Source organism: Rattus norvegicus, chromosome 3, assembly GCF_036323735.1.
Source record: "Rattus norvegicus strain BN/NHsdMcwi chromosome 3, GRCr8, whole genome shotgun sequence".
Taxonomy (NCBI): Eukaryota; Metazoa; Chordata; class Mammalia; order Rodentia; family Muridae; genus Rattus; species Rattus norvegicus.
The window spans coordinates 164390986-164405409 of record NC_086021.1 but is presented as its reverse complement, the minus strand read 5'-3'; the positions used below and the strand labels follow the sequence as shown (position 1 = coordinate 164405409).

Below are 14424 nucleotides of genomic sequence, written 5' to 3'. Positions count from 1 at the left end.
ATTATCACCAGCTTTCTGTTTTCCAACTCCTTCACTGCCTAAGCTTGGCTGTCCTGAAACTTGCTCTATAGACTGACTTTGAGCTCAGAGATCAAAGGTGTAAGCCTCCAAACCTGGATTTAAGTTTTTCTTCACCTAGAACTTGCTCTGTTCTAGACTGGCCTTGAACTCAGAGATCTGCCTTTTCTTTGCCTCCTGGGATTAAAGGCCTGCACTACCATGCCTGGATCTAAATTTATCTTTCCACAAAGTCATTACTCCCTTAATTCAATTTAATATCCTTGAACACAGGATTCAACTCCATTTCACTTCCTGGTGCCCCTTTAATACATGAACCATATATTTTGTTTTTCCTTTCTCAGCTTTCTATGCTTGTTTAAAATGTTCTTCATGAAACTTAACCAAAGAAGAAAGTCTATGATGGGAACTTCTAAGACTTCCTTTATCAATGCAATTACTCTTGAGTCTTTTCACCTTATCCTTAAGCAGACTCTTCAGACAAGGACAAAAAGCAGCTACATTCTTCACCAAAATCTCACAAGAACAGTGTCTCAGCCACAGACTAAAATTCTTTTCCTCTGAAACCTCTAAAGCCAGGCTTCCATAGCTCAAATCACTCTCAGAAACAAAGTCTTCCTTATTCCTACTAGGATGGCCCATTAAACCCCTACTTAAAACATTCCACCACTTTCCAAATCCAAACAAAATCTATATTCTTCCAAACAAAAGCATGGTCAAGCCTATCACAGCAACACCCAAGTCCCTGATACCAACTTAGGGTTTTACTGCCATGAACAGACACTATGACTAATGCAAGTCTTATAAAGGACAGCATTTTATTGGGACTGGCTTAGAGGTTCTGTCTATTATCATCAAGGTAAGAAGAGCATGACAGCATCCAGGCAGGCATGGTGCAGGAGGAGCTGAGAGTTCTACATCTTCATCTGAAGGCTGCTAGCAGAGTACTGACTCCCAGGCAGCTACAATGAGAAACTTATAACCCACACCCACAGTGACACACCTACTCCAACAGGGCCATACTTAATCCTGCCAGTCCCTGGGCCGAGCTTATACAAACCATCACAACTGCCTTTTATGTAACAATACTTTATCAGGATTTTTCTTTTGAACTCCCATAGCTGCAGTTTATTGCAGCAAACTGAGCATCTGTTGTATAGGCCATGAAAGCCAGCATCTCCATCTCCTTTTCTCCAGTTCCCAGCTCCAAATGTATTATATGAGTTGAGTAGCATAATGTGATTATCCTTTTTTTTCCTCTGTACTCTGAAAATTCAGTATATATACTGACATATTTTCTCTTAGGAAGTTATTTTATGCGTTGTTCTATAACTTTTTTATTTTTAAGAGGAAGTCTTGCAAGCCTCCTTCTCTCCTCTCCTTCTGAGGTATGGGTTACATATTGGCACCACCACACCTAGCTATGAATTTTTTCCCCTTTTAGGATATCATACATTTCTTTCTAAATCTTAGTATAATATCTAATTAAATTTTATTAATGGCATATTCTATTTATGTGGTACTCAATGGATTTTTTTCTGATTCTTTCCCGTTATAAACAATCTTACATATCATTTATGTATTTCCCTGTATAGCTTCAACTGTCCTCAAACTCAGAGATCCACTTACCTCTGCCTCCTGAGTGCTGGGACTAAAGGCATGTCCCACCACTGCCCTGGTGTTTATGTATGTTTTTAAAAGTTGAGTTTTTCTTTCTGTAAATCCCGAAATGTATATTTGTACAGTCTTATTTTGAACTGTGGTATAATTTTTTGATAAAGGTTGGTTATCACAGTTCCCTATCCATTTATACTGGAAAAGAATAAATGTTTTGTTTATAGTCCTTGAATGTTTTAAAACCTAAAAGGAATCTGAGAATCTGTTTAGCTGTAGCTCTGCCCTCTCATTTTATAACTGGAAGGAGGCTTTGGTTTATATGAATTGTGTTCTGCTCCAACTCATGCAATGTGATGAGAAGAGGCCACAGTGAGAAGTCAAGGCGCTCGTGCCTGAGCACCCCCCCCCACACCCCACACCCCACACATACCCCATACCCCACACACACCCCACACCCCTGCATGCCTACTTAGCTCTCTCTCTATTCCCTAGTGTGTGCTAGTGTAACTGGTGCTTGCCAAAGTAGATGAGGGGGGCACACTTGCAGCTCTAGCACTTAGAAGGCCAAGGCAGGAAGATTTAAGAGTTTTAGACGAGCCTGGGCTACACAGCTAGATTCTCTCTAAATAAACACAGTAAATAAAGCTGTATTTTCTGAATATGTACACCAGCTGATCTTACCATTTGAAAAATGTGCACTGAGGTTAGGAAACATTTGCATGGGCCCTGGGCTTTATTTCATTTCCAGGTTTGGGTGGTATTCATTAAGAAAAGTATTCAGAGCATGGAGATCATGACATATAAAATGAATTTATATGTATAAGTATTATACAGCTGTTTTGAAAATATCTTGAGCATTCTTGCTAATAATAAAGTTTATTTGCTAGAAACCATTGTACTAAGAGACTATGCCTTTTCTTTTACATCTCTTTCTAAAATAAATTAACAAAAATAACGATAAATGGAATTTGGCCATTCATCAATATTTACTTAGACTCTATTTGCTGGGTTTATTTAGTCTTTTCATCTGATGTTTCTCTCCTTCCTCTTTTTCTTTTCCCCTTTTGTCTAGGTCCTGGGAGGAATGGAGAGGGGTCCTATTGACTACCTTCTCTGAGAGTGGTCAGAGAATTCTTAACAGGTCTGTCAATTATGTAGAATGAAAATAAAAGTTTGATTTTTTTGAAAGACTTAGTTTCAACTAAAAGAAATAAATTAGAAATAAACTTTTTTATCTGTACTGGGAATTGAACCCAGTGCCTCATATAAGTTAGGCAAACACTAAACTAGGAACCATACCTAAGTCCATAAACTCCCTTAAATTTTTTAAACATTTATGATATCTGTGTATGTATGTGGATGTGTGAGTGCCGTGCGTGGTATGCATATAGAGGTTAGAGAGGGAGTTGGTGCTTTTCCTCCCACCTGAGATTCAGGGAGGTTGAACTCACTTAGCAGGTTTTGGCAGCAAGAGCTTTTACCCACTGTGTCATCTCCCTGACCAAACCTTACTTTTAAAAAGAAATTATTTTGAGCTCAGTATACAACAAAAGATTTCACTTTGGCAAGCTGCAGTTAGCATGTAGGTTTACTGATGATCTGTTTGATGGAAGAGCATTTGGCCATTTTAGGGTCAGCCTGTAATTCCACCATTTGACTGAGGCAGCAGGATCATGAACCTTGCACATACTGAGTCCAGGGCCAGTCTGTATTACACAGGAAGATCCTGTCTCAAAAAGTCATTACCAACAAAGCATTTGTCATTTGTGTTGAATATATGTAATATGGATAAATTTTTTATTCGTTCCAACGGAGGAACCAAAACTAGACAAAGAGGTGAATTTCTCAGTTGTCTATGGTTGTGGAAAGGAATAGAAACAGGTAAAATCTCTAAATTACATTATTTATTTGACCCTTTAGAATTCCCAACAGCAAGCTGCCTTATAGATCTGAGAAGGTCTAGTGTCTGTAGCTGTAGTTTTGTTACCTACGCTGTGGCATCAACAGTAAGTTCATCATTATGTAGACAGAGTACAGACCCTAGCTCAGTGAACTCCTCAGCTGACTTTACATTGAAATCACCTGGTGATCTTGAATTCTTGATTATAACCTGTACCCATCTTTAGACACAGGAATTGTTCAAATTGTTGATCTGTCTATTTTATGTATAAAAACATGTACATATAATTTACATGCCTGTATATACCTCCCCACCCCTTCATTTGCTTTTTCTTTTGTTGTACTGTTGGAGTTTGAATACAAGGCCTGCACAGGCTAAAAGAATAGCATCAGCCCTGAGATTTGCTTTTTTTGTTGGTGATAGTGATTGCAGGTGTTTGTTTTTCCCCTTTGTTATATTGTCCTTGTGTGTGTGTGTGTGTGTGTGTGTGTGTGTGTGTGTGTGTGTGTGTGTGTGTGTGTGTGTGTATGAGATCATCATTATTGGAGACAGTCCAAATGCCTTGCTGGCCTTGAACATCCTAAGTAGACCATGCTGGCCTTGAGTTCACGGTGACCTTTGCCTCCTGAGTGTTTAGATGTGAGCCACTGTGCCCAGCTTTTTGTATTTGATCAGTCTTACAGGGCTTTAGATTTTGAGTCATTAGAAAAAAATATTTTTTCTGTGCTTCTATAATATAATATTAAAATGTTGAGTTTCACTTATTATACATATGTGAAGTTTTTGGTCTGTTTGGAGTTACCTTGTTGTATAGTGAGACAAATGAATCAATTTTATTATCTTCTAGATAGTTACCTGTTCTAATATCATATAAGGAAAGTAAATCATTTTTTTCACCTTTATGAGATACTAAAATTTCAAAATTCTATTAATCTCCCATCCACTTACAAAAGTTTTTATAGTAGTTTTAACTACTGAGAATATAGTGTGGGTCAATGTTTGTTAACTTATATGTATTACATGTGTGTGTTGTACATGTGTGTGTGGAAGGCCAAACATGGAACCATGTTCTCTTAGATGACAGAGAGGGCTTTGGCTGTCCTACTCTGCCACTCTCCACATTATTCACTTGAGGAAAGGTCTCTTAGAACCTGGAGTTAGTCTAGCAGCCAGCAAGCCCTGTTGAGCCTCACGTGTCTACTCTACAATGCTAGACTTAGAGGTGCACACTTGGCTGTGCCCAGCTTTCTGTATGGGACTAGGGATCTGAATTCCAAATCCCAGACCCGCATAGCAGCCACTCTCACCCTTGATAGCATGTTTTAATCTGATAGGGCTTGGTCCCTTTCCATAACCTGATTCTTCAGAGTTTCCTACAAACTTTAGAGTTAGGTTGTCATCATTAAATTTTACACATAGGAATCTTTACCTATGAGGGTGTCATTTTATCCATGTCTTTTTTTTTTTAAAGATTTTATTTATTTAATGTATATGAGTACACTGCAGCTGCCTTCAGACACACCAGAAGAGGGCATCAGATCCCATTATAGATGGTTGTGAGCCACCATGTGGTTTCTGGGAATTGAACTCAGGACCTCAGGAAGAGCAGTCAGTGCTCTTAACCACTGAGCCATCACTCCAGCCCCTTATCCATGTCTTTAAAATTTTTATGTATACAAATATTTTGCCTTCATGTATGTATGTGCACCATATATGTTCCCAGTGCCCTAAGAAGTCAGAAGACCTCAGATCTCCTGGAACTAGACTTATGGATGGCTGCAAACCATCCTGTGAGTGCTTGGAATTGAACCTGTGCTCCCTACAGGAACAAGTGCTTTCACCAAGGAGCTCTTTCTCCAACTCCCTTCATAAGTATCTTAAAGTTTTCTTTTTATATCTTGACCTTTCTTTTTTGTCAATTCCTCCCCCCCCTCCCCCCCCCCCCCGGAGCTGAGGACCGAACCCAGGGCCTTGCGCTTGCTAGGCAAGCACTCTACCACTGAGCTAAATCCCCAACCCCTTTTTTGTCAATTCTTAAAGATTTTAACTTTATGTCACTATTAAAAAGTGAGCTCTTTCCCCACCTGTTGGTGATTGTATGGGTGACAAATGCTGTTTTTTCTATATATCAATTGTGCATTGTGCTGCTTTACTGAATTTTCTCATCTGTCTTTTGTTTGACTTTCAAGAATACAGTGTAGTAATAATTTTTTAAATTTATCTCAGCAGCAGGTTCACTACCGTCAAATGGTTCATATTCCTGAATGAAAGACACACACACAGCCTTTATATTTTAATATACCTTAAACAGCACAGTCACTAGACCACTGCCCAACTTCCACGCCGATAAAATCTACCTCCTGCTGATAATTTCGAGTTACTTCCTACTAAATTTTATGTTCTCTCTTGGCTGCCCTGGACCCAGCTGGGCAGCCCTCTGGGCCAAGCTCTCCCTGCTCCTTCACATGGCGGCTTTGCCTCTCTGTCCTGCACTCTTCTCAAGCCTGGCGTCTCCTCTCCTTCACTCCTTTTCCTACTCCCCGTGGGAATTCTAAAATCCCACCTCTCTCTCCTCTTCTGCTGTTGGCTGTTGGCATCTTTATTTACCAATCAGAATCAACTGGAGGCAGGTTCCCAGAAGCTACATGCAAGCATTCCCATGCAGTTTTTTGGGGGAAACGTAGTTAGCATTAGAGTACCAGCAAGTATAATACAATTCTGTCATCCCCCCCCCCCTCCAGCTGGGAACCGAACCCAGGGCCTTGCGCTTGCTAGGCAAGCACTCTACCACTGAGCTAAATCCCCAACCCCCTGTCACTTTTCTTTAGTTTTATATTCTTTCTGTTGTTTTAACCTTTATTTCTCTCATTTTACTGATTTTTTTTTAATACTTCTGTGTTCCTGATAGACCCCTATTCTCCCATGAAGCAGACTGCTGATTTGTATTTGTTGGTTTCTGTGAGTGTGATGTGCTTCATCCATGCACGTACTTTGCCACTAAGTTATATGCTTGCCCTTCTGTCATGTTACGAAAGCATTATATGGGCTGGAGAGATGACTCGGTGGTTAGAGCACTGGTCACTCTTTCACAGGACCCTGGTTCAATTCTAGATCCACATGGCAGCTCACACCTGTCTACAGGCATTACACAACTGTCTGTGACTCTAGTTTTAGAGGATTTGATACCTTATTCTGGATTATACAGGTACAGCATACACACCCTACACAGACACACATGCAGGCAAAGCACTCATACGTGATATAAACACAGATTCACATGCACGCAAAACAACTCATATAGGTGATATAAACAAACGAGTGGAATTAAATAACTGAAAAAAAGAAAACTTTATTTTTTCAAGTTTAGAAAATTATCAGGAATGAATGATTAAGTCAGGCATATAATCCAGCTATGCTGGAGGCTAAGGCAACAGGATCAAGATTGAAGGCTAGCCTGAGTTACACATTGCTAGCCCAGCCCAAGATGACATGGTGGCACATACCTTTAATCAGTACTGAGGAGGCAGAGACAGGTGGATCTGTTCATTTGAGGAGAGGCTGTGGTGTACATGAGTGAGACCAAGTCTCACTCTTAAACTGCCACCCTAATAGTGTCTCCTCACTCCCAAATAAAATGCATATATCAAACTCTAGATTCATTACCCAATTATTGGAAACAAGTATGTTACATTAACGGAAATAATCACATGCATCCTCCCTCAGTTTTCCAATATGGAGTTTGCTTTGAATTCCAATAACAAATTTCTTTAAAGTACTGCCAAGGTCTATTTAAAATTTGCTTTAGAATCTGACACATTGGTATATGAGCACACAATATAAAAAATGGAGGCTTTCTGCCTACAGCTTGTGTTGGCTTTGCATATTTATATTTACTTCATTAAATGAATTGAGGGGCTAGCAAGATTGCTCATTAAATAAAGGGGCTGCTACCAAGTCTCATTACCTGCATTTAGTTACTGGAACCCACGTAAGAGTGGAAGGAGAGAAGTGACTCTGAAGTTGTCCTCTGATGTCCATAGTGAGTGCTATGGCAGGAGTATGCCCACATGTAAACAAAATCGTAAATGGAATTCTAAAAAGCAGTGAGAGGTTTTTATGTATACATGTATACTCTGAAACAACTTCAGGCCATTAGACTTCTGTCCTCTTTAAAGAAGTGTTTTGTTTTTTTCATTAAGTTTGTATATGGTGTTTAGGGGTGAAGGGGATCCTGCAGGTGGTCATGGCAGGGAAATGAACTGTGAAGAGGTGAGAATGAAAAATTGATTCGGATTTACTTCATTAACCTGGATCAAGACTTCCGGGAATCTGATGCTGTGTGGTATATTTCCAACAAATTTAAAGAGTATAATTTGGAGTGGCTTTCCTGTTGTAATAAAAAAATCCTTGGTGCACAAGGGACAATTATATTGAAACTCAATTCAGGGTTCATATCATCTTTCTGAGAAGATGGGTTCTAGAGATAGGCTCCCTGTACTAGCTTAAAGACCTAAAGAAGAGTCTAGCCTGGTCTCTGTCATACAGACTGCATAGAGGTCATTTGTGCTATAAGCCACCTCTGATCCTAGTTGTGGGAGCTTGAGGAGCCTCTGGCTATGTGGATAATGTAAGGGTCATTCAGACTTCTGAGTATCTCTGTCCTGGTTGTGGGAGCTTGGGGATCCCCCTAGCTGTAAGGATCATTTAGATTACTAACTACCTTTGTTCCTGAGTTTATGTTGGAGCTGGTGATGGTCTGGCCCAAAAGATAACACTGATCAGCCGCTTAATCACTTCTAGTTCCAAGCTTTCTGGATGGAAAACAGGTTTTGGGTTTTTCCATTGGAAAGACAATCATGTGTGCTTAACATTCCTGCTCTCCCTGGAGTTCTGTGGGCTCAAGGACCTTCCTGCTGTGCTCTCAACATAAGAATATCAAAACATTTATACTGTAGCTTGGCAGTAGCACGTGCCTTTAATTGCAGTAGGCCAAGGCAAGTGGATCTCTGAGTTCAAGGCCAGACTGGTCTACAGAGTGAATTCCAGTGCAGCCAGAGCTACACAGAGAAACCCTGTCTCAAAAACAAAACAAAACAAAACAGAAATTTATACTATGATGAACAAAATCTTGGCCAAAATAATCTCAGTTAGCAATCCTTTTTTGTTTCTGATTTGTGCTTCTATGGCCTGTTGTTTGTTGTTTTCCTAGGGAGGGGGGAATAAAGGGTTGGCTTTTTGATATGGTTTTTGTATGTAGTCCTGGCTTTCCTAGAACTCAATCTGTAGACCATGCTGGCCTCTAAAGGCATGTACCTCCACTGCCTGGCTCGTCATCTTCCTTCTTTCTTAAGTTAACTAGTTACATAACTTTAAAATACTTTTCCAATATAAAAGTATTGGAGCTGGGTATGGTAGCACATGTCTGTAATAACAGCACATGAGAAGTTGAGATAGGAGGATTGCAGAGAATTCATTGGCAAACTTGGATACAGAGTCACAACCTGCCTCATATTTTTTTTTAATAATTTACCTGTTTACTTTTATTTTCTTGTAATTTTTGTATTGTTTTATTTTATTAACTTGAAACAGTGTCTCATCTAATGCAACCATCAGACTCTCTTTGTTCCTGAGAGGCCTTGAACTACTGATCCTCCTTCCCTGAGTGCTCCCTCCCTTCCAAGTGCTGAGATACCAGCCTGAGCCACTGGGTCTGACCCTTTCATAGTTTTTCGAGTAAGGGTCTTGAATCATAGCCCAGAATGTCCTTTCATTTGTGCCCTTCTTGCCTGTGCTTCCTGAGGGCTGATTGCAGGCATACCCTGTCAGTGTCTGCTCTTTTTCTCTTTTCTCATTGAGTTTTAGTTTACTCATGTATTCATTTTGCTTCCTTTAGCTCATTATTAACTCATTCTAACGACTTTTTTCTAACTTTGAGTCAGCTATTTAAGTTATTTACTTCCCCCATACCTCATGTAGATATTTTATGGCTATTAATTTTCTTCCTCATTAATTCGCCTGTATTCTTGAGTTCCTATAGTTGTGTTAATTTATAGTTTTCTAGAAATTTTGCATTTCTGCTTGGTATTTTTTTCTTAACCTGAATCCATAGGTTTTGCTGTTGCTGTAAAATAGAATTCTGTTTGTTGGTTTTGAGTTAATCATTTTAGTGTGTTGTTCTAAAGTATTTGAGTATTCTATTGTTGAAGATGTATTGAGATTTTTTTCCTTATTGCCTAACTTTATAAAGTACCTTTTTCTTTAATTAAAAAAGCAGTTAAAGAATAGTTTTTTATTTATTGGCTACTAGTACATATTCATCTAAAGTTTCAAAATTATAAAAATCAATATTGAGCTCATAAGATAGTTCCTGAGGGTAGGAACACTTGGTCATCAAGCCTGAAGACCTAAGGTCAATCCCCAGGATAGTAGAAGTGAAAAGCTGATTCTCAAAGTCATCTTCTCACCTCTGCACATGGTGACATATGTATGCATGTGTGCACACATTAAATAAATGTTTCAAAGATTTTAATTGGATATGTGGCAGTAACAGAACTATGACACCCGAGTTAAAGATGTTATAGTCTGATACTATCTTATTAAGATAGATCATTTTTTTCTGAAGCATGACAAAATAATAAATTTTCCATGTATAATTTGTATGTTTGCCATAAACAATGCTTTAGAATGTAAACTAAAATTAAAACAAGATATTATGAATAAAATAGGGAAAAACTTATACTTTATGAATTTTAAAAATAAATTTGAAATTATGTTAGAAGATGTGAGTTGTGAGTTTCGTATTTAATGTGAATAGAAAATATTCTGTGGGACTGGACAGATGCTCAGATGTTAAGAGCTCTGGCTTCTCTTCCAGAGGACCTGGGTTGGCTCTCAGCACTGATAATGGTGGCTCACAACCATCTGTAACTCCAATTCCAAAGGATTCGACATCCTCTTCTGGTCTCCATAGACACCAAACACACATGTGATAAAAATATATACATACAAGGAACACACCCATACACATAAACAAATCTTTTAAAATTTGTAAAAAGAAAAATATTTGTCTCCAAATATCTGTAGGCAGTTTCCTTTGGCAGGGTTAGGAATAAAACTCCGGAAAGTGCTAGAATTTCCAGTTCTGTGGTTCGTACATGAAACTGGTTTGGGTTCCTGACTTTTGCTTCTACATTTTACATATGGGATGAGGCATGTTTTAAGATTTCTAGTGAAAACTGATTTGACAATCTCTAGAGTTTACATATTGACTTTGTTGTTCATATTTTTAATCTTACATTTTTATCATTCTCTCTCTCTCTCTCTCTCTCTCTCTCTCTCTCTCTCTCTCTCTCTCTCTCTCTCTCTGTCTTTATCCCTTTCTAAAAGAACTCTGATTTGGCTGCTACTTTGACATATAAGCCCTGAAGATGCCACCGTGCTTGGACTTAGAGGATGATCTGGATAAGTGAGAAAAGTTAAGGCATTTTGGTAAGTGAGACTTTATGTAAGAGAACCCTTTTTGGGTTTTTTTTTTTTAGTCTAACTTTTTGGGTTTTCTTTTATTTTAAATTTAATTGTTTTATATGTACTGTATATTTTGCATTCTTGTATATCTGTATATCATCTTATTCATAAAGTTCCCAAGGGGACCAGAAAAGAGTGACAGATGCCCTGGAACTAAGGTTACAGACAGTTGATAACCTTCATGTAGATTCTAGGAATTGAACCTGGGTTCAAGCCAGAGCCATCTCTCCTAATTCTCCTGATTTCTTTCCCAGCGTATTATTAGTAGATAGAGAACCTAGCAATTTATTTTTATTTGCGTGTGTATTTGTGGGTGCCCGTGGAGTCACGTGGGTGCCACGTGAAAAGGATATCAGATCCCTATAGCTGGAGTTCTGGGCAAGGTTGTGAGCCGCCAGACATGGGAACAGACTTAAGATCTCCAGAAGAGCACTGAACTGCTGAGCCGTCTCACTAGCCCTGCTACTGGCTTTTCTATGTCAGTTTTGTATCCCTGATATTTTCTCGAAAGAAAGTATTTACTACCTAACTCTTAAGAGTGATCTTGGGGTTGGGGATTTAGCTCAGTGGTAGAGCGCTTGCCTAGGAAGCGCAAGGCCCTGGGTTCGGTCCCCAGCTCCGAAAAAAAAGAACCAAAAAAAAAAAAAAGAGTGATCTTGTGAAGTTCTTAGTATCTTATAAATATATGGTCATATCTGTAAGTAGGAGTGATTTGACTTCTGCCTTGCCTGTTTCTATGCTTTTTACTTACTACAAGCACTAGCGAGGAGTGACATGATCACACATACTTTTATTTTATAGTTTGCACACACCTTTAATTCCAGCACTGCAGAGGCAGAGGCAGGTGGATCTCTATGATTTCAAGGTCAGCAAAGTCTACATAATAGGTTCCAGAACAGCAGAGCTATGTAGAGACCCTGTCTCAAACCACTGAGCCGTCTCTCCAGCCTCCATATCTTATTTCTGTTGCATGTGCATGTGCCACCAAGAGGTACAGAGGCCACCAAACAACGTACAAGAGGTGGCTGCTTCTCTGTTTCCTCCACATACCTTCTGGACATTAAACTTGAATCATCAGGCTTGGCTACAAGTGTCTTTACACACCAACCCATCTCACCAGCCCTCATTGTATGTTAGCCTTTTTTTTTTTAAGGTTATATCCCTTTGGTTCAATTTTGGTAATTCATATATTGATAAAAATACCCATTTCTTTCTGTTTTAACAACTTATTGGAAGTTTTCAAAAATTCCTTAATGATCCTCTTTGAATTTAGTCTATGTAAGCATTATGTATATATAATGTATGTTCTGTATAGATACTTCTCTTTTTTGAGGCCAAGCCTCTTGTATCCCAAACTGTCCTTAAACTCCCTTTTAGCCAGATATGATCTTGTATTTCTGAGATCCTCCTGCTTCCTTCCATCTTCCGTGTGCTGGAATTACAGGTTTGTATCACTGTGCCTGCTTTATGCAGTGCTGGGGATCAACTCCGGGCTCTGTGCATGTTAGGCAAGCTCTATATCAACTGAGCTGTACCTTTAGCCACCTAATTTTCTTAATTTGTGTCTATTTATTTTGGTTAATTTGGTTATCAAAGGACTCTTCGTTTCATTAATCTTTTATATTTTTGTTTTAATCTATTTTATTAACACCTAACATTTATTTTGTCTTTCCTTTTTTTAAAAAAAATGTCTAAACATGTATTTACTTATTGTTTGTGTGAATGGGCTTAGTGTGTGTTTTAAGTTAGACAACAACTTGCAGTTTAATTCTCTCCTTCCACAATATGGATCTCAGAGAGCAAACTTAGCATCAAGCTTGGTAGCAGTCGCAGTTGCCTGCTAAGCCATCTCACCAGTCCTCCTATGTTTTTTGAGACAGTCTCAGGTGCCCAGGCTTAGAAATTGCATTCACTGCTTAACCATCTCATCAGTCTGTTATGGCTTTCCAGCTACTGAGTTTGGTTTGGCTTATTCTTGTTTTACCAAGACCCTGGCATATATCATTAGGTTATTTTTCTTTCTGTTCCTACTTTGAATTGGTTGCTAAATACCCACAGTTTGTAGGCCTTCTCAAGACTTGGTCTTTCTCCCGCTAAGCAGCAGCTTTTTTAGCCTTAAAAAAATCTTTATATTATTTGTTTACTTTTAATGTTATTAGAATTTTTAAAATGCAGCTGGAGAGGAAGTATAATTATTTTATAAAGGATTTTCTGGGTGCTGTTGTTTGAGACCAGAACTGAACTCTGCAGCCCAGGTGTGCTCAACTTGTGATGTCCCTGCTGAGACTTTAGGTGTGTGCTGCGAACACTCAGGTCCGTTCATTCTCCTGTGACACTTTGTATATTCCTCCCAATATTCTAGTCTTACCAAAAATGTAGCAAATGGCATTACGAAAGAAAATTTTATTTAGTAAATAAATTGCATCTTTTGTAGAAGTATAGATGTTTAGATATTTACTAAAATGATATGTTGAATATGTAATGATGTTATAATACTCTGCATCCTCTCCTCTTTTTTTTTTTTTTGAAGGTTTTCTTACTGTTCACTTTGCATATACTTCTGGACTAATACACCATGGTTTTGGATGACCTTCCAAACTTTGAAGACATCTATACTTCCTTGTGTTCATCAACAATGGGAGACTCAGAGGTGGAGTTTGACTCTGGACTAGAAGATGATGACACAAAAAGTGATAGTATTTTGGAGGATTCTACAATTTTTGTAGCCTTCAAAGGAAATATAGATGATAAAGACTTCAAATGGAAACTGGATACAATCTTACAGAGTGTGCCCGGCTTGTTACACATGGGTAATTGCGTTAGCTTTTGCCTCCTTCTTGTTGCTGTGTGCTTTGACAGTTTCCTGCCTACAGCCATGATGCTGGGATTACAGGGTTAGGCCACCATGCCTGGTTTGAAAAGTTTCTAGTAAAGTGTAACTGTATTGTAATTAAACAGTTTTTAACTATATTAACATTTAAACTAGTATGAAGACACCTGATGTGTGCAGAGCACAGATAGCTTTCAGTAATGATCAGATTGGAAGAAACTTTGGTGTCTCTGCCCTGTGGAACCAAGAGCCAAAGTTTTTCGGCGTGTCCAAATGTCATGGAACAGCAGTAGGCCTAACTCTTGGAGCTTGTTTTTACCTTCTCTGATTTCGCTAGGTACCTATAGCTTCCCACACAGCTCATTTAGCCTTTCTCTGGGCCACAGTTTCCTTCTTTAAGAGCACTTTAACTAAACATAGCCTAAGCACTTTTAGAGTTTGTGAGTATATTAATCCCACTGCCTTAGCAAGTGCTCTGTTTTGTTGTTTTACATTAGAACAAGTAAATTCTTTGTTCATATTTAGTATCTAATCG

General features: G+C 38.7%; 1 protein-coding gene across 11 annotated transcripts in view; it reads left to right on the top strand.

Moving 5' to 3' along the window:
- Positions 1–14424, top strand: part of Ncoa6 (nuclear receptor coactivator 6) — a 71018-nt gene that overhangs the window by 16670 nt on the left and 39924 nt on the right. For 9 of the 11 annotated variants that reach the window (XR_005501749.2, XM_063282997.1, XM_039104105.2 and 6 more), the window contains exons 2-3: positions 10922–11023; positions 13590–13869. Coding sequence is in view for 10 of the 11 variants with exons in the window: in XM_063282997.1 (XP_063139067.1) it covers positions 13635–13869 (235 nt within the window). In the remaining variant the exon portion in view is untranslated. Of the gene's footprint in view, positions 1–2707; positions 2777–10921; positions 11024–13589; positions 13870–14424 lie in introns of those variants that run through there. The other 2 variants (XM_008762295.4, NM_001276714.1) reach the window with 2 other exon arrangements.